Genomic DNA, 24,132 nt, shown 5'->3' with positions numbered 1-24,132 from the left:
AAAAAAAAAAAAAAGAAATAGAAATATTGGCAACCTGCTTGTTGGTTTCTATATCTTTAATCACTATTCAAACCTAACCTCCATAGACAAGTAACATTTCCTTCAATCCATAGCCCTATGGCCTATGGGCTAAGCTAAGGACTCCTCTGTGCTTCCTCATAACCTCTGCCTATCACTTACTGTGTTCACTATCTTGAAGCATCAATTTGTATCTGGCTACTTAGAATGTGAACCTCTTCTCAGTGGAAAACACTGTATTAATTGTATTTTGTTAGAAATGCTTAACACAGTGGCTGTAATAAATTAGGCAGCATATAAGCATTTGTTGAATGAAACGATGAGTGGTAGTGTTAAATCTACCTTTTTTTTCTTTTTTTTTTTTGCAGTACATTCTTTCTACTACAGATTGATTAAACACCAACAAACACTTTTTACACTGCTTTATGCAGTTTACCCAAACCAGTAAACAGTTCTGTTTACATTGAAAAATGGATAGCTTAATCATGCAAATTCAAATATCTACAAGGCTGGGGATAGATAGATATATAGATAGATAGAGATAGATATATAGATATAGATATATAGTTTGGGGGGGGTTGTATGCTACACATCCAACATGGGGCTTAGACTCATGACCCTGAGGTTGAGAGTCCCATGCTCTATGACTGATCTGGCAGGCACCCTCACAGGGCTAGGTTATTTTTTTAAAATATTTCATTGATTTATTTAACAGAGACAGAGATATCAAAAGTAGACAGAGAGGAAGGCAGGTGGCAGGGGGGGCAGGAAACAGGCTCCCCGCTGAGCAGAGAGCCTGATGTGGGGTTCGATCCCAGAACCCTGAGATCATGATCTGAGCTGAAAGTAGAGGTTTAACCCACTGAGCCACCCAGGTGCCCCAGGGCTGGGTTATTAACAGAAGTACCTGGAGTGGCATAGTAGAAATAGGAAGTGGTTGGGTTTGCAGCCCAGCAGACATCTAAAGTTCCAAACCCAACAGAGAACTCCAGTAAGATGGGAGTTCAAGGATGTCGGATTTAGGATGTAGTTGGTCATCAGCACACTTGATGAAAGTGGTTCTGGTGGCTGGGAAGTAGACGAGCCAAATCAAATGAGTTGGAAAACAGTGTAAGTAGAAAACCTTATCAACAAAAGTGCCTGGAGAAGGATAGGAGGGTAAGAAGCGGTAGGTGTAGAAGGTTGTTTGATAAAATGAAGGACAGCTGGGCTTATTTTCGGAAGTTGTATAGGGCGGAGGAAGCCTGCAGAGGCAGGAGAAAGGGAAGAGCATCCGATGGATCACTGGCCTGTGCTCTTCCTACATGCGCCGCGGTGGTCGGTGAAATTCAGCATATCACTTGGATTTATGTCCCATGACTTGAGAAACACTGAGCTAAGACCACGTCATTTGATTTACATGTGATGGAGGGGTATAAATCATCACAAATTATATGACAGATTGACTTGGCTTGGCATCTGGAGTGTGGCATCTGGAACAGAATGGGGTGACTACCTGATGAAAAGACAGATCTAATTAATTGACACCATCAGGTAAAAGATGAATGAATTATTACGATGTGTTTATATTATGTGTTATTTACATAATAACTTGATCTTAGTGATCTCATTAGTGAAGCAGAATATAGAATATGTGCTTAAAATTTTGATTGGATTATTTCCTTGGAAGTCTTATCCTGATTAGTGTTTGTATCCCCAAATATGTATCTATCTAATACCATCACATCTCTTTAGTGACTAACCATTACATTAAAATTCAGCTTGCTCCCCTCTTATGTATGCATTTCTGAACACACTGATACTTACCTTATTTTATTTTCATTAATTTGTGTATGCATACAGATAGTTCAAGAAGTTCCATTGTTTGAATAATTATCTGTATACTAAGCAACAATAGACGTCATAAGACATAATCAAGTGAATTTTGATTTGAGTGTTTGCAAAAGCTAGATTCTAATACTAAATCTGGAAATAATTATCTTTTAAAATTGGTATCTATTGAGCAAATGAAATACTATCTAAGGGATCATATAGAGATAATATTGAACATTTGATTGACCATCTATCCACATACATAGGAAACCCAATAACCCTCACCTACCAAGGATATAATTCTAGATTAAACAGACCAAAAAAAAAATAATAATAATCAAATTAGTACTACTAAACCTGGACATTTGCAAAGGGAAACTAAAATGTGAGTGACAAAATACAGCCAAAAGCAAAGTTATTAGTCTAAGACTTTTTACAGTTTCTAAATAAGTGTATTAGGAGAATGACAAGTTGCTGTGAAAAAGAGAAGTTAGATGGATATTTTTGATGATGCAAATGAAGAAAGCAGACAGAAGATGATTAAATATCAGAAAATACTGTTTATTGAGGAACAAGTGGAATAAATTAAGTTAAAATGCTATGGCAAGCACCAGAGTAGTGGAAAGTCATAATGATTACATTGAAAAGAACACAGTAGGAAAGAAAAAATAATCAAGGAACTTTGTATAGGGTATATTAGTTGTTTTGGGCCTTCTTAAATAGCATAATACTATTTGCACATAAAATGTGATGTTGGAAGCAGCTCAGTATTTGAAATAGAGGAAATCTATTTGAAATAGAGGAAATCTTTGGGGAAAGGGGTGCCACCCTTTCCTGTTTCATCAAAGGTTCTCCTGCAAAGCTAATGAAGTCCTCTTAGGAAACTTGTGGGGTTCCTCGAAATGGAGTTTGGAAACCAAAACTTGACAAAGGTATGGTTTTAAAAATGCAATAACAAAGAATTAAGTATTTACATAATTATACTCTGTAATACTATAATTATACATGCATATAATACATTATATGTATAACTGTCTTAAAGTACATGACTTGCTTACATTTTCTTTTCTTTTTTAAAGATTTATTTATTTATTTTAAAAAGAGTGGGTGCTCATCCTGGGGGGATGGACAAAGGGAGAGGGAGAGAGAAACTCCAGCAGACTCCCTGTTGTGCCCGGAGCCCAATAAGGGGCTCAATCCCACGACTAAAGCCTTAAGCCACAGTCAGACACCCAACTAACTGTGCCACCCAGGTGCCCGCTGTTTGCTTAACAGTTTCTTGAACAACCACTAAAATCTGTGTGTATGTTCAGAACCAAACTGAAAGCCAGTGTCTTAGTTTTGAGTTCTAAAGCTCTTCAACTTTTTTCAATAAAGTGAAACAAAAATTATTTGAACCAGATTATTTGCTGACTAAAGATTAAGAGTGGGCTCTCAACTTGTATGGAAATCAAGGGAACAGGACAATATGAAAAATCTATAAGGGAGCCAAGGGACTCCTAGTTATACACTAAGTGTACAGCACTTACATAAATACATCCAAAGCCTTGGTGGAACTTTCTCAAGGTTAACAGCTGATCCAGCAACTTGATTTATCGGAGAAGGTCTCTTAAGTTATAGAAATTAATTGAATTGAAACACTAGGTACCCAAATGTTACATCATACTGTTTCTTATACCTTGAAAGAAAATTTCAACCAGTCACACCGTCAGAACAAGTCTTCCAGTTGGTCAGATTACTTAGGTGATCAAATTGTAGTTCCTGGGCAAGCATAGAATTAGAATTGGATGTTTTTTCCTTCATGGAATTTATAAAATCTACTTACAGAGCACCTGGGTGGCTCAGTCAGTTGAGCATCTGCCTTAGGCTCAGGTCATGATATCAGGGCCCTGGGATCGAGCCCCGCATTGGGCTCCCTGCTCAGCAGGGAGCCTGCTTCTCCATCTACTCCCTGCTTGTACTCTCTCTCCCTATCTCTGTCTCTCTCTCAAGTGAATAAAATATTAAAAAAAAAAAAAAATCTACCACTTACTAATTATCTCCTGTATAGGGTCATGGTTTTGTATGCATTATCTTATTTAATCTTTGGCATATTATGTATTTATAATTGAGACAATTAAGATTAAATAATTTAGTCAAGGTCACCTGGCTAACAAGTAAAAGCACTAGGATTTAAACTGTTTTGCTGAGTTTGCAGTCATTCCCTTCTATTTTAAAGTCTAGTCTATCCTAGTCTTGAATATAGATGCTGGTTCCTTAGTTAGGTGTTACTTTTTCCAGAACTTATACAAGATCTCTTAGAACATATTATCTACAAAAGACCAGAAGCATCCCTTTTCTGTTAATTGGTACCTTCTGCTATAGTTATATTGCTCAGACTCTATCCCTAATTTCAGAGGTATAATAAACAAGAACAGAAGAAACACTGCCAGGTTTTATTAATTTATCTTATTTAATTATGCCTCATAATTTCCTAAAACCTGGATATTGTAGAATATGGGTATAAATGTTATTAGGATAATTAAGTTTTTTTCCAAGTGCCTATTATTACTTCAACAAAGCAAAATCTAATTTCTTTGTATCACAATAAACTACTCCTAATCTCTAGATTATCTAATATCCTCGGCTTCTTTATAAACTTAGCACTTAAAAGTAGTAACCAAAATCAGAAAACATCAACATTTTAGAGAATTAAGGACATTTTAAACTAGCGGTATAAGACAAAGAAAAATGGGACCTTTCACCATATGTCGTAAACTATAAGAATTTGGATTTCAGTGATGCTTTCCTTCTTAAACAGAAAAAGTATTTTTTTAATGCAAGCCTGTATCCTTTAAAAGGTAAATTAGAAAAAGTTACCCAAGTTAGGACTAGGATTCAGTCATGCTGAAGAAGGGATTAAAATGATGCTAGGAAAGAATCTTGAGAAGAGGTGTTTGTGTGTGTGTGTTTGTTTGTTTCTCTTTATGTATTTGTCTCATTGTTCTTGCAACAACTAGGAGCATAGACAGGAAAGAGAAGGAGGCTGTGCACCTGTTCACCGCAGGTTCTTACTGCAAGAGCACTTGGTTCTGTTGGGTTTTGAAATTGTCTTGTCTTCACTTTATAGCCTACCTATAAGCTGCACAGCTCGTCACAATACCGCCAAGTATCCAGGGCACCCCAGTAGTGATTTTCCAGAGAGCTTAACTTGTGTTCACACGTGGTTCTAGAGAACTCTAAGGTTGTGAGGGGGAAAAAATGACAACTGCAACTGCAAAAAACAAAAAAGCCACAAAGTAACGAATTTAGGTAGATTTATCTCCGTTTTATTTTAGTTCTTGTTCTTTCATTTGGAGCATATTCCTCTGTCTTCTCTTTTCGTTCGACTTCGTGTGTTTGTTTCTGTGAGCTAGGCGAACGACTACCTTTCCTGAAGTTGAAGGAGGGATCCCATGGAAGGTCGTCCCCAGTGTAGACTGTGTATGTTGGGGGTCCCCGGTGGGATGGCTGCAGGTGAAGTGGGCACTGGCTGCGGTGGTCCCCCGGCTCTCTGCACTGAGGGTGCCCCGGGGGGGACTGCAGAAGCTGAAGCTGGTGAAGCGGGACGCCCGGCCCTCCAGGAACTCGGTGTAGGGCGGCGTAGGCCATGCCCTGGTGGGGCCGGAAGCACGCGCCCGCAGCTGTCGGGGGCTCGAGGAGTGCTGGGCGCCTTTTTCACCTTATCCCGCTGGCTGGGGGTGCCCCGCTGTGCACCACGCTGGGCCCTCGTTGGTGAGACGCCTGGGAATGGTGCGGGCTGGGGGCGCGGGGCGCACTGCGGCGGCAGGCCAGCCCGGCGGCGCCGACCCTGCCCCGTGGGATTGAGGTGGCTGGGGAATGGCAAGCGTGGGGCTGGCTGGCCTCGGTCTCAGGGTTGTTCCGGCAGCTTCCCCCGCTGTTCAGTGGAGCTCTAAGGCTGGGTCGTTTGTATGCTAGTTGCTCTTTTAAACTGCGGGTTGTTTTCCTGTGCCCGAGGGCATCTGGGGCTAGAGCCAGGGCTCGCGGAGGCAGCAGGCCGGCCGCGGCGCCGGAACCCGGTTTCCGTCAGCACCAGGCGCTCGCCAGGTGGACGCCAGTGTAAACAGTGGCGCTCGCCAGCCTCTGGAGCTGGAGAGGTTCCAGCCGCTCCCCCGCTGCTTGGCAGGGTTCTAGGGCTGAGGCCTTTCTGTGCCGGTTGCTCCTTCACACCCGGCCGTCTATCCGCGCCCCGCAGGGCACACGGGTCGGCTCCGGGTCCCTCCGTGCTCGCACAGCCGGGGCTTCCCCGTGTCAGCGCCTCCTCTCTGTCCCTCTCTGCCTGGGGTCCTTCTGGCTTGTGGGCAGGAGCGGCTCGCCAGCTCTCGGTTCTCCTCTCGGAGGAGCGGCGGTCCAGGTCGGTGTCGACGCGAGGGGCGGGGCGAGCGCGGGCTCTTCCTGCGGCGCCATCTTGCACCGGAAGTGCAGATTGGCTCCATGAGGAAGGACGCCTTCGTGGAGGACAGAATTAATTATACGCTTCAGTTTTACTCTTTCCTGATGTGACATTCCCAGATGTCCGCATGACTCAGACTTCTTTTACCCTCATAGACGGTTGATGTGGAAGTCAGCAGGTTGAGAGTGTGCTCACAGTTGTGTGGTTTTTTTCTTTTCTTTCAGTCTGTTCCCAGTACTCCAGAGGAGTTTTTGCGATTTTCGGACTCTATGACAAGAGGTCGGTGCATACCTTGACCTCATTCTGCAGCGCCTTACACATCTCCCTCATCACACCCAGTTTCCCCACGGAGGGCGAGAGCCAGTTCGTGCTGCAGCTGCGGCCGTCCCTGCGGGGCGCGCTCCTGAGCCTGCTGGACCACTATGAGTGGAACTGCTTCGTCTTCCTGTACGACACGGACCGGGGTGAGTCCGCGCTGCGCGGCCGAGCGCTGCTCTCGGTGCGCCGCGACCGGCCCTGGTGTCGCGCGTGCGGCGCGCCGAAGTGTTTGGAGCCGGAGTGTGGCTGGGATCAGCAAGTGCGCGATGCGTATGATTAGTGAACTTAGCCTGACTGGGCCACAGGCCGTCATTAAACAAGCTCCAGACGCGCATGGTGGTGGGTGAGGAAGCCATGCTCTGTCACTTGGCCGAAATAAAAGGATTCCGTGAAAATGTCCGTGATGGTATTTCAAGTACGATCAGGAAGTAAACAGGTCTTTTACCTCGAGTGCAGATGATTTAAGGTCATCTTAATGATGATTTAAGGTCTTGGAAGATCTTAAGAAAGTTGCAGGTTGAGTTTTGTGTCTACTTCTGTGTATCTCAAATTTTATTTTAAAAAAGGGAAAGTAGCAGTTTGGAAGCATAGCATTGAGTTTGAAGTGTATAATTTTTTAAATTAAATTCCGTTAGCCAGCACAGAGTACATCATTAGTTTCAGATGTCGTGTTGAAATGTAACCGTGAGTACTTGAAGCGTCGTGTCAGTGCAGTACGGATTCGGTGGGAGGGCTTGTGCGCTAGGAACCTTTACTTCATCAGGCTGTGGAGATCAGTAAGTGACACTGTTCCACTCATGCATTGGGAAAACGGGGTGAAGAATGTTGGATTATTAACAGTCCATTCATTTGTGGGCCTGTTTGAGATACTCTGACTTTACAGTATGAGACATAACTTACGAAGTTCCCATATTCATTCTTTTTTTCTTTTAGTTTTTTTTTTTTTTAATTTAGTGACTAGAATGATAGCAACATATTACATTACAATTTAAACAGCAAGAAAACCCCTGTGGGTTTTTGTCTTCAATCTTTTTTCCTTAAAGACTTTGATTTTTTATCAGAAGTTGGAATAATTGAGCGCCTGGGTGGCTCAGTGGGTTAAGCCGCTGCCTTCGGCTCGGGTCATGATCTCCAGGTCCTGGGATTGAGTCCCACATCGGGCTCTCTGCTCAGCAGGGAGCCTGCTTCCCTCTCTCTCTCTCTGCCTGCCTCTTCATCTACTTATAATTTCTCTCTGTCAAATAAATAAATAAAATCTTTAAAAAAAAAAAGAAGTTGGAATAATTGAAACTGGCAACATTTTAAGAATATCCTTGAATAGAATTCTATCTACAAAGTGGGTAAGATAATAAATATAAGACAATAAATAAGCAAGATAAGTCTTGAAAATATGATTACCTTCAAAAGTCCAAACATAATTTCCTATACTCAGAGATGGTATATATCATATAAAATGTCACAGTGGTGGTCTTAGTACATTGCTTATATTAGCATTCTTGGTAAATTTCCCTTTCTGTAACACATTCAGAAAATTTAATAACAGTGTATTTTTTTTTTTTTTTGCATGGTTGCAGCATGCAGTAATTCTCATTTGGAAATAAGGGACAGTAACACTGTCCTACCGTATCTCATGATAACCTACCCATATCTCATGATAACATTTTCCAATAGCTAATTATCCAAGTCATTCTGCAGAATATATTCTAGGTTGGAGAAATGATCATTCTGTACATTTCTAACTTTTGGAAAAATCCTTAAGCAAGAGGACACTGATAATTGAATCATAATACAACTGAAAACAGCAATGAGATACCACAACATATCTATCAGAATGGCCAAAATCCAGATCACTGACAGCACCAAATGATGATGAGGATGTGGAGCAACAGGAGCTCTCATTCATTGTTGGTGGGAATGCAAAATGGTACAGCCCCTTTGGAAGACAGTTTGGCAGTTTCTTACAAAACTATGCTCTCACCATGTGATCCAGTAGTCCCGCTTCTTGGTATTTTACTAACCGGAGGTGAAAAATTACGTCCACACAAAAAACCCACACACAGATGTTTAGAGCAGCTTTATTCATAATTGCCAAAACTGGAAAGCAACCAAAATGCCCTTCAGTAGGTGAATGGATAAACTGTGGTTCATCCAAATAGTGAAATATTGTTCGGAGCTAAAAGGAAATGAGCAATCAGTGCATAAAAAAACATGGAGGGACCTTAAATACATCTTCCTGCTAAGTGAAGGAAGCCCATCTGAAAAGACTACATGCTGTATGATTCCAAGTGTATGACGTTCTGGAAAAGGCAAAACTATGAAGATAGGAAAAAGCTTAGTATTTGCCAGAGGTTAAGGGGAAGGAGGGATGAATAGATAGAGCACAGAGGATTTTCAGGCAGTGAAACTATTCACTATGATACTGTAACGATAGACACATCATTATACATTTGCTCAACACATGGAATGTCCAAAACCAAGAGTGAAGCCTAGTGTAAGCCATGGACTTCAGGTGATAATAATGTGCTGATGTAGGTTTATCAGTTGTAAAATATGAATGTCAAATGCAGAAAAAAACTGTACTTCATTAAGTTAACTTAATGTGTTAAAAAATTGAACCATAATGCCAGGAAATATATACTGGGATCAGGATAAGATGGTTTTTAATGACACAGCCCAGTTCACCACTTTGGGCAGAAAATCCTTATTTTATGATGTCTCGATCTCACAGAAATATGGGTGGGACCCCTATCTTGCTTTCTGCCTCTGTGCCTGAGTAAATCGGTCTCCGGCAAGGAGAATGGTGTAGGCATTCATGTGTTAGCCTCCCTACAAACAGAGATTAAAAGTGGTGCCTTGCTTTTGTACTAGTTGGTACTTTCCAGGATCTTCACTCTTGCATAGCACATCAGATGCTCCAACCCTGAGCCACGTCCCATCACCTCATTCCAGGGATATGTCTAGTATAAATATACATACTTCATTATTTAAAGTATCTTTTTCCTGGCTAAATTTAGGATTTATGTCCTTCATGGTATGAGCACTGTTTCTTCTAATGTGGCATCTTGTCATCTTTAACTTGTCAGTTACTTACTGACTTGCTGCACAAAGCCTGCTTTTTCATTGTTGTCTCCCTGGAGTGTAACTGTCCTGTTGTGTTGTGTTTTAAAGTTCTTTTTTTTTAAGATTTTACTCATTTATTTAGAAATTACACAAGGGGGGAGGGGCGAAGGAAGAGGGAGTGGGTGAATCTCAAGGAGACTCCTTGCTGAGTGCAGATACTGGGCCTCATTCTCATGACCCTAAAATCATGACCTGAGCCAAAATAAAGAGTTGGGCATTTAACCAGCTGAGCCAACCAGGTGCCTCATAACTGTCCAGTTTTTAACCAGTTGGTGCAAGTCACTCTCTCAGATTTCCTAATCTTCTCCAGTAGTGGCTGCAGGATGAACAGCTAGTCCTTTTTATGGCCTTCTGTTATAGTAACCCAAGCCATTTGCAAAAGAGACACCTTTCTACCGAGTGGTAATTGCATGAATGAAAAAATATCAGGAAGATGGCTATTTAAGGTTTTTTTCCTGAAGTGTATTTGACATACAATGTTATATGAGCTTCAGGTGTACAACGTAGTGATTCAACAGTTCTGTGCATTGCTGAGTGTTTACCACAATAAGTGTAGTCACCATCTGTCACCAGACAATGTTATTACAATGTTGACTCTACTCCCTATACTGTACTTTTCATCACGGTGACTGACTTATTTTATATTTGGTAATGTGTGGCCTTCCCTGAATGTTGAGATGGTTCACCCTATCGTGGCATGATGCTGCTTCCCAATATTCTTGGCCTTAATTAAGTACTCAAAAAAGATAGTAACAATTTTTTCTCCCTTTGAAACTGTTGTGCTTATAAGTTTAGGATCACAAGACCAATTTATTTCCTCTTATTTACTGGGCTTAAGATTTTGTGTCACTGTCACCAACTTTGGCTTGAACTTCAGTTGTGAACATGATTGCTTTCTGTCATAAACATAGTTGGCTAAGAGTCATCCATATTTTCACATCATGCAGAAGAAATGCTTATCAACATTAAAGATAAGAATTTTTTTTTAATGTTCAAAACCAAGTGTAAAGAAATAAGATTTTGGTGCTTTTCTCTGATCTTGTTAACCATAAACTATTTAAACACTTTTCATGTTACAAGTAACTACCTCAATAGGACCCTGAATTTCTTCAGAAACTTGAGTGAAAATGGCTTTCTGATGCATCAGAAATCCTTATTTTGGAATATGTATTTTCACTGATCTCCTCAATTACTTATGAAATCTTAATCTCTGTAGCGATATAATGATCTCATAAAACACAAGAACCTCACTGTCATAACTTAAAGTAATGTTTTCATGTTGATTCTCGGTCAGTAAAAAGAAGGATGCTTTTTTTCCTCTGTAAGACTTATATTCAAGTTCTGTTCTGCTGTTCAGGAGCTGTGTGAACCTACCCATGTTTTTGTCTACATCTTCTAGGGAGACAGAAATACAGAGAAGGCAGAAAGTTAAACTCATTGTCTCTAAAGCCCATTCATCCTTTTATAAGGTGTTTTTTTTTTTTTTTTAATTTTATATTCTCAATAGTCTGTTCCTAACCTGGAAATGGTGGTAGTAGGCGGCATCAGAGAAGGATAGTAGGCGGCATCAGCATTCTCTGTACCAGGTGACTCCCTGCTTCTTTTCATTTGACTGCCTCTCAAAGAAGAAAACAAAGGTGTTCATTCATTTATTCATTTAGTTTATCCATTTGTCATTCAGTAAAAATTTTTTGCTCAGTTTTTCTGTATCGGGCACTTTGATAGGTATTAAGATGCAGTGGACGAGCAGGACAGTATTGAAAGTAAGTTAACTCACTTGGTATGGCTTCATTAGGAAACAGTACACAAGATTCTACTTAACAGCTAGAAGCTTGCCTTTGATACATAGTTTAATGTTTTTACAATTTTAATTTGGAACAAAACTTCAGTAAGATTTTTGAGTTGATAAATTTAAGACTAATGAGTACTTAAAATGTGACTTATAAACCTGAAGATCTGAATTTTAAATTTAAATTTTAATTGGTTAATTCAAGTAGCCACATTTGCCTAATGGCTACTGTATGGGACAACACAGTGTATCTAAACAACGAGTTCATTTGGAATAACAGATTGCACTTTGAGTGAAACATCTAAATCTTTTCTTGACTCATGTAGGAAAAGAACTTCGAGAACATTCTGTACAGATCCTTTTTACAGTAATTTTCACATTGCATTGTGTATACATTTACATATCTTTTCTTCTCCAGAAATAGGTCTATTGCCGGTAATTATTATATCTTATTACGTTTATACCTTTTGCATGTAGCATAGTAACCCCTGATAAACATACCATAACCATGAAATGGACTAATGAATTCATCAAGTGAAGTCCTTCATACTTGGTATCAAATAATTTTAGTGCTCTAATAACTAATCATTTAATTCATATTTTATTAATGATACCATATTTTGTTTTATTTTCAATAATACCATATTTTAGTGTCTCAGAGTTCATAGACTAGTCAAAATGAAAAATTCTCCTATGGGGTGGCCTTTGATTAAATGCAGTTTTCTTATCATGAAAAAATGTGGAGAAGTGTGAAAAATAGCATTCTTGATTTGAATATAATTAAGCTAAATATTTATAGCATTTTAAAATCTGTATTTTTGGTATTATAAAACCTTGAAAATCTTTTCAAATCTACTTAAAGGGAAGTCATTTTCCTTCAGTGAAAAAGACATTAATTTAAGTACTATAAGCAGCGGTTATTTTCCCATTTGAAATAGATCTTTTCAAAGGAAAATATTTTTTACTTGTGTCTCTTGCCCAGAATTGCGTATACTTATGATGCATTTTTGGCCATTCCCAACACCACTGGTCACAAGGTGTATTTATGATCAACGGAGATGAGACAGTGTCTCAAAGGAGACATAAACCTAACATTTTAAAAATTCAAATGATCCCTCTCAGTGTTTTCCAGAGAACTGATAATGAAAGACAGCAGTTTTGGTCTCACATCCAGAGTAACCAGTGGCTGGCACTGACCATGTTTTACTTCCTCCTACTTCTCTTTAATGCTTAATGTTCAATATTTTATCACATCAGTGCTTTCCAGCCTAGCAGTGTTATTTCACAGGTTGCTGAATATCTTGTATTCAGTATCTGAATTAATATTATAACATTATGTAAATTTTCCCTAGGAGAGATACATTTGGCAAGACATAGAGTAGAAAACTTCACTTTGGTTTGTTTTGGCTTATTTCCTTTGGCCCGTTTTTTTTTTTTTTTTTTAGCTTCCCCTCCCCCTTTTTTACAAAAATATATTCTACACATAGCATAACATACTTTGAAAAACCTAGGAAACAGTGTTGTGGGCTGGCATAATGTATGCATGCAGCTCCCCTATGCTGAACAAGGAGGGAAGGCGGATGGAAAGACACCTTTGTGTGGGGAGGGCAGGGATCTTGCTGTTTCATTTTTACTTTTTGGGTTTTGCTGCATACATGCCTTTTTTTTTTTTTTTTTTTTTTTTTTTTATAAATGACCTAAATCCTTTTGGAAAAAAGTCAAGATCTACATAACAGAAAGAGGAACAAATGAAGAGGCATAAAATCCCCTTCAGTGATGCCTCTCTTACTTCCCAGTAAAAAAGCCTGAATGAAATGCTCCAGAGAACTCTCCTCTCTTCCCTTTGGGTTCTCAACTCCAGTTCTGTATTTCTTCTCATATTGTTGTTCTTTTACTTTTTGCCTCCTTCCCTTCCTGCTCTCGGAAACTAATTGGGATAGGCAGCATGATTCCAGGAAACTGGGAGCCTCAGCCCTCTGTCAGTCCTTACCAGTTACAGACTTGTGGTAAACTCACAGCCAGAAATAATGGAGGGGAGCAGATACCTCCAAGGGATATGGCATAACAACTTCAGTTCACATCAAAACAGTATTACTGGTTCTGCTCCCTCTTTGAAATTCCTTTCAGAGAGGTATGAGTTGGGGAAGATTTTCAGGGGTGACTGGACACCTGTCATCTGGGCTCGACACCACTCAGAGGAATGATCAGTGGGGAGCGTTGCTTACAAGCACCCATCTCCAATCTCCAGTTCCCATATGTGCACACGTCTGCCATTAATTGTGCCACTTAAAATGCTTCTGGTCCATTTTTCTTATTAAAAACAAAATTAGGGGCGCCTGGGTGGCTCAGTGGGTTAAAGCCTCTGTCTTCAGCTCAGGTCGTGATCCCAGGGTCCTGGGATCGAGCACCGCGTCGGGCTCTCTGCTCAGCAGGGAGCCTGTTTCCCTTCCTCTCTCTCTGGCTGTCTCTCTGCCCACTTGTGATCTCTGTCTGTCAAATAAATAAATAAAATCTTAAAAAAAAAACCCAAAATTAGAATCACAGTAGCAAAACAGATAATTGATGTATGAATTCAGGAGAAGTAAGAGTCTTTCAGATCCTAACTAGGTGCCATCCAAGAAGGGATTAAAAAAATTTATCTTTAATTCTTGATATATTAAGCCCCATTTTCCATTTGTTTCCTAACCCCGTGGGGGAAGAACTTTTATGTCTAAAACCCCCATGCAGATGAAGAAGATTCCCTTTCTATAAATGTCCCGTGATGAACCTTGGGCAATTATCTGTGTTTATAGTGAACTCATTAGGATTTAGAATGTTTTTACAGCTCATCCCAATACTTTTGGTTACTGATTTTCCACACATTTATAGTCTGGCTGACAATGCCAAATACTTACTTGTTGCCAGTTGCCAAGTGTGAGGATAACCCATTCTACCAGGAGGAAAACAACACTTAACTGTACCTTTCAAGCATGTATCACTGCCTTCCTGCTGGAACCTGGCCAGGGGGAGAGAGAAAAAACAACAACAGCAACAAAACCTGTATAAAAATAGCAATAGAGCTTCCTATAGAGATTGTGGCTTGTAATTGAGGGAGAAAAAGTAATCAGAAGCTGGCAAAACGGCCCTGCTCCCTTCACAGCATCTCTTTTAGTGTCAACTGCAGTGTTTATTCTCTGCCCTCATTAACCCAGATTCCATAGGCTGTTTCCACCCTGGGTTATGAAGGGGAGCAGTAGGGTAAGGGGCAAGTGGATGGGATGAAGGCACATGGTTGGGTGTTCTCATTAAGAGGGTTATGTGTCTAATCCCTTTTCCCTGGTTAGAGGAGGCAAAGGGAGGCACATGCCTGTTACCTCCTGCTTTCCCTGGTTACAGAAAGGAGAGGTTGAAGGCAAATGCTAGAAGTCATATCCTAAAATCTACAAGGAGAATGAATCAGAGCCACATTGCCAGACAAGGGGATTATCAAAGAACAATGAAGTAAAGCTACAAGGAGGGTCATCTGAGGAGGGATCAGAGCAAGGAGCAGAAAAGTAAACAGTGTGAACAGATTGGAGAAGGTGTGGAGAAGGACAGAAGCCCGTGGTTGTGTTTGTGGTGCCAGCAGCCTTCTAGACATTCATGTGGAAGGTTAAAGAGGCCTGAGTGGAATGCAGGGAAAACAGACCTGTAGACTTCCATGAATGTTTTTGCCAGGTCCATGCAGTTGTCTGCTGGGAGGCACTAGACACATTGTTGGCTCGGTGACACAACCCTTGTTTAGATGTCCTTCCTTTCCCATTTGCTACCTGTTGTTGGTGTTAGGTCTGAATGGAAGAGCAGAGCAGATCTTGGTAAGACCTTTGGGGGTCCTTCTCACTGGAAAGGTGATTGTGCTCCCCCCCCATTGAAATTCAAAATTCAAACAAACAAATTACTATTATATGGGAGTCCATCCAAATTCTGTCCACCCCCATGGTGACCCATATTAATGCTTTTATTGAAACATTAAATTTGCTTAGAAAATTTTGTTGTGATAGAGTCCTGAGCATAGACACAACCTGTCAGTTGAATTACTCAGTCAGGCCTGAGGACTTCAGGGGCCGGAGGGATACAGACATGCTCCTTGAGGATCCTTAGATTGGCGAAATGTGGATGTAATATATGAACGATTTTCTTACGCTAAAAAAACAGGTTTTTTTTTTAAGGCAAGGATTTCTCACTGGCTCCATCTTTACAGTGACCCACACCTTTCTAAAGCAGTAAGTTTGCAAATGACTTATAATTTTATGACAACTTCATTTAAAAAAAAAGAAAAAGTTGCTTATCTGAAGATATGGGGGAAGATCTTTCTTTTCGATCTCTGACTGAACAGATTGCCTCAAGATAATGTATATTGTCTCTATGAACTGTTCCTTCTCTTATAAAAATGGAACAACTGTGTATGTAATGACAATGCACAGTCAAGTTTAAATCCCTGTAGTGCTAAACTTCTGTCAGAGGTAAGGTTCACTGAAGTGATGTGCCCTGTAGCTTATCACCACCTTATAACCTGTGGTATCAGGGCTGTGGGAGGAGTTATTATTTGTTATGGTGAGAAGTAGTGGTTAGATATAAGTTGAGGCTATGGCAGGTCTGCCAGTCTTTTGCCTGTCCAAAGAGAAGTAGTTCCAGCATTATTTTGGTCCTGTAACCCAGATGCTGTCCATGGAGGACAGTGGCACACAATGGAAAGTGACTGGATTCACATCGCAGCTGTACTGCTGATTACGTGTCTGACCTTGCGTGGGTTTCCTGAAATCGCTGGATGTCTGTGATCTTCCCGGTCACTGTGAGTTGTATGTAAAGTGCTCACACAGTTCCTGGTATAAAGCAAAGTCTGTATGTTTCAGGTGCTCTATTACTCATTATTGTCAGCAGCGTTATTACTGTACTAATACCTTAGCAATTGATGCTTAAATGCCAATAAATATTTATCATTTTAATATTATTAATCCTTAATCTGATATATTTGGTTAATATTTTATATTGTGAGACATACACCTTTTTTTTAAAGATTTTATTTATTTATTTGACAGATCACAAGTAGGCAGAGAGGCAGGCAGAGAGAGGGGGAAGCAGGGTCCCTGCTGAGCAGAGAGCCTGATGCAGTGCTGAACCATGGGATCATGACCTGAGCTGAAGACAAGAGGCTTTAACCCACTGAGCCACCCAGGCGCCCCCCTTTTTAATACAGGGATATATCTGAGTATAAATGCTAAATTGATTAAAACACAAATAGGCATAAATTTGTGGTTTCTAGAGGTTCATTTCCTCCGTAGACTTCCCTTACTCTGACTTCTCTTAAAATGCTGACATCCCCCCCAGGTCTGTCCTCATGTTGCCTCTGTTGTCCGTGGCCCACTCCTGATTAGAATGATCTCATGTTGGCATTACCCTTCCTCTAATATCCACATTCCTTAAAAGGTGCTGCCCAGCCCATCTCCTGATTACTTCTCTGTTAGGTCATCTGCATCTACTGGAACACCCAGCCCCAGTGAAAATGGCCTTTTCTAGATTCTGAGTGCATTAGATGCTTTTGGCTTGCGTTGTCGGTATGCACTTGGCATTCCCTCAGCCTCAGACATGGAGATCCCAGCTGTTTCCCTGTGATGTGCAGTACTCATCCTTCAGTTCTGAGCATGATGTCTTTCAAGAAGTCTTTTTTTTGCACCTCTTCCCTGGAGTGATAAACCTCTTCAATGTGCTCCTGTTGCATTTTGTGTTACTTGTACCAAACACAGAATTCTGTTCAATTCAGTGCCTCTGTCACCAGACTCTTTGAGGTCTGTAAGAGCAGGGACTTGTCTTTCTCATTGAGAGTCCCTGAACAAGGATTGGACCTACCATTTAGTCACACTCAGTAAATATGAATGGATGAATCTTAGGGTCTCATCTTCACTGTATTTAGATAGAGCTCAGTCCTCACCTGTGAACCAGACTTGTTTTCATAGTAACCATTGGAAGTCCCATTGTATCTAAAATCTCAGCATTTCAACAGTGAATCTATCAACTGCCCCCTGAAACTTGCTCCTTTTCATATGTTTCTGTCTTAGAAGGTGTACTCTGCCTTGCATGCTAGAAAAGGAAGAAGCTTCCTTACTCCTTTTCTCCCTCATGCAGTTCTAGCCAACCACTCATCAATTTTGCCAAATGTGTGCCTCATAGAAATATGCCCAAAGCATCCTCTTCTCTGTGGAAGTGCGTGGAAGAGAGATTTGAGGATAGCATTGGAGCCTCTGCCCAGACCTTCATTGTCCTGCATCAACCAGCTTTCTTCCTTGGCTCCACTGGGAGCCTCTTGAATCTGTCTCCCATGTACTTTGCCAGGATGAGTGATCTGCAACGTAGAACTCACATATGTCACTTCTGTGCCCTCGCATCTTCAGAAGGATCCAGAGATTGTCCATTTCACTTACCAAATACTTGTCAGGAAGACTTCTGTATGTATTTGGAAAGAATAACTTCAGAAGGTACTTGTGTATGTTACATTTCTAAGGAAAATGCTGTGGAAGCTGATTTCTATCTTAGGTTGTGTATCCATAGGGAGAGTTTAGACTTCAAATAATAACAAAAAACAAAGCAACAGTATACATAGGCACATAGGTATCAGTGTGAATGTATGTGTTTGTATGAGGTACACATAATGTGGAGCTGTTACTATCGCTGCTGTGGAAGCTTCATCACCTTCCTGCAGTCCGGCTTCTATTGTCGCTACATGTCGTCAACATGTGGCTTCACGTTAAGGTCCATGGTGGCTACTGAAGCCCCAGTCTTGTTCACATTCCAGTCAGCCAGAAGGGGAGAGGGAAAGTAGAACCACACCACTTCCCTGTACTGTACATGTCATTATCATATGTAATTACATGTGATTATGTGTGCAATTTTGTGACAGGGTTATACTGGCTTTCTGGAATATGCTACAGAATATTACATTTTTTTGAATCTGTAGAATGGTAAGATTAACTCCTCAGAAGTTTGATAAAACATGCCTTAAAATATTTGGGCATGACGTCTGAAGAATTTTTTTAAACCACGCTTCAATTTCTTTCCTGATTCAGAAGCCTGTTCACATCTTTCATGTATCCTTGTGTTACATTTGTTCAGATACACAACACACATTGGTGGAGGAGCTTAATGGGTTCTGGCAGCAAATATATTCTCTGTGATATAGTTCTTTGAAACCTCTTGGAACTTTCTTCATGTTCCAGTACATGTTCAATTATAATAATATTTCATGTAGTCTTAGCAAGAGTATTCACTTTCTTCTTCTTTTTGGGGGGTGGGGCACTGTTGCATTCTAAGTAATCATTTTATGTTGTCTGAATCTTCTGTGTCTTTACTAAATTTCTGATTGCTTGACCTAATTGAGAGATAGATGTTCATGAAAATCTTCCACTTTAGTCTTAGATTTATCAATTTCTTTCTGTACTTCTATAGATTTTTGTTTCATATGTGATACGTTTTCATATAAAATTCTTTAGACTTTTTAGTGTTTTCCTCATAAACTGAAACTTTTTTTTTATAAACTGAAACTTTTTATACCGTATAGTAAACCTTGCTCTCCTTAACGATGCTTTCTGTCTTGAGGTCTGTTTTTTCAACATTAATATAGCTACCCAAGCTTTCTTTTGGCTCGTATTTTTCAAGTATATCTTTTTAGTTTCAGCTTTCCTGCATCCTTACATTTTAGGCATATCTTTTTGGCGGCATAACTGCCATTATGCATGGGGTAATTTTCTTGTGTGTTGCATATTTAATTCTCCCCAAATCCAGAAGGTGAGTAGAATTATTATCCTATTTTATTCCCGAGACAGTTAAAACTTAGAGAATTTAATTAATTCACCCAAAGTCACCTAGCAGCCAGTAACAGGCTGGGACTTAGCTACTTCTCTTAGTCAACAAACGCATGCCTTTAGCTGCTGTGTTACACTACATGCCAGGAAAGCTTAGCTTACGTTTGTTATGAGGGAGAATGATCTCTACTAAGAGTGAGCAAACTAGGAAACTTTTTGTTAAGAGCCAGACAGAAGACACTTGAGGCTTTTCAGACCATATGGTTTCTGTCTCAACTTCTCAACTCTGATATGGGAGCAAAAACCAGCCATTGATAATACAGTAGTGAAGGAGCATACCTGTGTCCTAATAAAACTCTATTTATGGACACTGAAATTTGAATTTCACATCATATTCATGTGTCACAAAATTCTATTTCTATTTCCCTCTCTCCTTCGAAACATTTAAAAATGTAGAAACCATTCATACCTTACAAACATACAAAGGCAGATGGTAGGTCAGATTTGGCCTGTGGGCTGTAGTTTGCAATATGTATACAGATTTATATATATATATATATATTTTGAAGTACAATTTTTAACATTGTATTGTTTAGTAGTTTGAATCTGGGTTAAGCGAAAAATTTGTTAATGTGTTAGAAGCAGTTTTCCAACTACATGAGTAAATGCACGCACATGTATGAGCCTGCACTGCTTCCCAAGATAGCCCTTACTCATGTTCCTTTGGGAAATTCTATAATTTAAAGTCTGCAGTACATGAACCAGACCTGCTTCAATGAATTTTTGTTTAAAATCAAAGTTATAATTTTTCTGACAGTTATTTTCTGTGTGATTTTGTAATTGGTCAATGGCTAGAATAACCTTCTGATCTATTAAAACATTGGCCTTGTCTCCATCTTGTACTGCACTAGTTTCTTTTGGAAATACATGTGTGCCACAGGTATTTTTGTTCGCTTCATTTTTTTTATATCCTAGCTCTACCTGTATGCTACCTGCCAACAGACTGTAGAATAGCAAACAAAATGGTGTAAAGAGAAGTATTTGGGATCACGGTGACGGGGCCAGTTGTTGAAACAGGTTTAGAGATCGTGCTCCATCGTGTGGTATAAGCGTGGAGCCGTGCTACGTGGAGCAGGGGTAGAAGTACAAACTGAATGGAGGGCTAGGGTAAATATCAGGTTGAAAATAATAGAAAATTCTTATACTCTTTGGGGGAGAACAAAAAGAGTGTGAAGAAATAGGATTTTTTAGAAAAACAAAGAGAGAAGAGAGCTCCAAGTACAGCAGGCAGCACAAACCGAAGCTTGGGGGTGAGGAGTGCATAAATTTTGCAGGTGCTGCGAGGTCCTTTGGGCTCAAACCTTTGGCACAAGGGGAGGTGGAAGTAGAGGCCAGAAGTGTGGTTGTGATGACCATGTTTCACTGTGTTCACTAGGGTTACCCCTTACTCTCATGCCACTTTGTATTTACTTAAACTACCTTCCAAAACTCCTAAGACAGTTGGGAACATAACTTGATCAGTCCATAGCCGACTGGATAAGATCTACTGAATGCATGGAGTAACACCAGAAGATGTTAGTATCTAAACATAGTAGGTATCATCCTGTAAGAGGTTACAGTCTTATGGTTTTCTGGGGTTTATTTTAAGGATTTTATTCTGTTTTGATAGATGCCTGATTAACATCATAACAAACAAGTTTCTTCCTGTATTTATAGGAAAACAGCATAAGCACCTATAGCTTTAATTTGGAAAGCAGAGAAAATAATTTTGTACATGATACTGCTTTGGGCCTTTTACATTTTGCCTACCTCTACCCTGCCCAAAAGGATTCCATGTCGTGAGTATTTTAGATGAGTGCACATTACTCTCTCTCTCTCTCTCTCACTTCGCTGGGGATCTGTTAGCTCTTTTCTTGATAATTTTAGGGAAAGCTATTTAAGAGAAACATTTCTATCAATTCTAACTTAGGAAAGATTTGAACTATGACTTATTTAAAAAAATTGTCTACTTGTAAAATGTTGTGTTTGTTTTTAAAGTAGGCTCCATGCCCAAAGTGTAGCCCAAGGTGGGACATGAACTCACGACCCTGAGATCATGACCTGAGCTGCTATCAAGAGTCAGGTACTTAAGTGACTAAACCACCCAGGTGCCTGCACTTGTAACATATCTTAAAGTGCCCCCAAACACAACCTAAGAGGCCAATTCAGAAATTGAGTATGAAATTAAAACTAACATTTTATACTTGAAAAATTCTAATGAAATTATTTTTCTGTAGTCTCGTATTAAACTTGATGATTTATGTTAATCAATGTGTACATTTTTTACCTGAAACATGTTAGTTAAAGCACTTCGGATACTTCATTTTGTGATTTTTATATTATCTATGTTGCAATATCTGTTTTCACCAATTATTTAGGAAATAAATGTTACATAGAATCAATGTCCACATGCCCATTAAGTCTAAAAATAGAGCTGTCTTATGCCTCTGCAATTGCACTCCTCTGAGTATTTACCCCAGAGCTACAGATGTAGTGAAAAGAAGGGCCTTCTGGCCGTCTGTACTCCAGCGTTTATAGCAGCAATGGCCACAGTAGCCAAACTGTGGAAAGAACCAAGATGCCCTTCAGTGGATGGATGGGTAAAGAAGATATGGTCCACGTATACAATGGAGTATTATGCCTCCATCAGAAAGGATGAATACCCAACTTTTCTATCAACATGGATGGGACTGGAGGAGATTATGCTGAGTGAAATAAGCAGAAAGAGTCAGTTATCATATGGTTTTGCTTACTTGTGGAGCATAAGAAATAACATGGAAGACATTAGAAGAAGGAAAGGAAAAGTGAATTGGGGGAAATAGGAGGAGAAGACGAACCATGAGAGACTGTGGACTCTGAGAAACAAACAAGGTTTTGGAGGGGAGAGGAGGAGGGCTTGGGTGAGCCTGGTGGTGGGTATTAAGGAGGGCACATACTGCATGGAGCACTGGGTGTGTGCATAAACAATGAATCTTGGAACACTGAAAATATAAAATTGAAAAAAAGAATCAATGTCCACATGCACATGAAGTCTAAAAAAAAATGGTTTAGACAGGAACTGTAGATTGTATCTTAAGGAGTTAGCATATTTTAAACAAATTTCTGTTCAACTACAATGATAAGTTAGAGAGTGAGTTGTGTTCTTCCATATTAAGTGTATGTTGCTTCCATGTTACTATAGTTGGGGAATGGCAGGTTGTTTTTAAAAGAAGAACAGGGGAAAAAATATTTAAAGAGCATTCTTAGTTTCTTAAGAAGCAGTCTTCTTCATAGCACCTGGACTGCAAATTATTGTTTCCTGTCTAAAAACATGAGAATGAGGTAGGTTTATTCTTACTAGATACAAGAGACTTTTTAAAAAAAGATTTATTTATTTATTTATATTGAGAGACACAGAATAAGGAGAGGGGCAGAGGGAAAGGGAGAGAGAGTCCTCAGCAGACTCCCTGCTGAGCACAGAGCCTGATGCAGGGCTCAATCCTACAACCCTGAGATCATGACCTGAGCCAAAATCAAGAATCGGATGTTCAACCGACTTTATCGGCCAGCCACCCCAAGATCCAAGATACTATTAAAGTATGACATGCTGTTGTCAGAATGAGGCCAGTACTACCTATTGGACCAGATATTACTATAGCCAAGGAGTTCAGCCCCAAGAAGTGTGTGACCGATGGTGCCTTCAGTCCTATCACTATATAGAGTCTGATACACGCTTTAGAGGGAGAAGACCATTAGAGCAGTGCATAAAGCACTTTGCACTTTGAGAACCCTTGAAAGTGGATTCAGAGAGCATCCCACGTTGGAAAAGGTCATGATGCAGCTGAATTCAGTACAGATTAACATTAACATGGGGTGCAAAGTAGGACAGATCATTTAAGAGTCAAAATTTTTCTGATCCAACATCAAACAGTACTCCTACTCCTGTTCAGCACTGTAATTTGTACAGGATATTTAAATTAAAAAGCATAATTTTAAAAATAGCAATAGTAGAATTGTTGATACAAATAGCAAGAGTTAAGGTGCTAGTAATTAACATTCATGAGACAAATCAGAATGAGTTTAAAGAAGCGCTGGGACCAGCATATTGCTAAAGAAAATACTGATGAGAACATGAACTTCTTAGTTGAAATCAGCGTGGAATGGATGGAGCTGAGGAGTGTAGTCAGGTCTAAAGTTACTGCCCTTGGTCACGCATAATCACTAGAATTTACCAGTTACCACAGATCATCAGTGTTTTGAAGCTTTCATTCCTAACCTTTAGAACAAGAGTTGGCAAACAGCAGCTGGTGGACCAAATCATTAGGCAGACAGCCTTTTACTGCAAGTACACACAATCACATTCACTCATTATGCATCGTTGGTGGCTGTTTTCACCCTGCAGTGGCAGGGTTGGAGAGTTGCCACAGAGACAGTATGCCCTGCAAAGCCTAAGGTATTTGCCACCTGACCCTTTGCAGAAGCTTGCCCAACCCTGACCTAGCAACTTTGTTGAAAATTGATTACTTCAATAGAATTATCTTACATAAAATGGATATTTGTTTGTTCTGTGTATCCATTCCTTCCTAAGTAAACCACATTTGCAGAATACAAAAATAACTCTTAAAAACTATTCATAAAATTAACTCAGTAAGTATTTGTCAAGTTGATTTCAGGATCTGTGCAAGAATATGAATATGAGTACCATAGAAACAGTATTATAAATCCATAATACCATGGACACAGATGCTTTCTCCTGGTATATTACATTCCTGAACTAACAAAGTCTTCGTTTTCATATCTTTTACAGTAAT

At 39.9% G+C, this 24,132-nt stretch overlaps 1 protein-coding gene across 11 annotated transcripts in view; it reads left to right on the top strand.

Moving 5' to 3' along the window:
- The window catches only part of GRIA4 (glutamate ionotropic receptor AMPA type subunit 4), a 386,735-nt gene that overhangs the window by 139,982 nt on the left and 222,621 nt on the right, over positions 1-24,132 (top strand). For all 11 annotated transcript variants that reach the window (XM_059418401.1, XM_059418430.1, XM_059418411.1 and 8 more), the window contains exon 4: positions 6,487-6,726. In XM_059418401.1, the coding sequence (XP_059274384.1) occupies positions 6,487-6,726 (240 nt within the window). The remainder of the gene's footprint in view (positions 1-6,486; positions 6,727-24,132) is intronic.

The sequence above is a fragment of the Mustela nigripes genome, chromosome 1, assembly GCF_022355385.1.
Source record: "Mustela nigripes isolate SB6536 chromosome 1, MUSNIG.SB6536, whole genome shotgun sequence".
Lineage (NCBI taxonomy): Eukaryota > Metazoa > Chordata > Mammalia > Carnivora > Mustelidae > Mustela > Mustela nigripes.
This window is presented reverse-complemented; position numbering and strand designations above follow the sequence as displayed.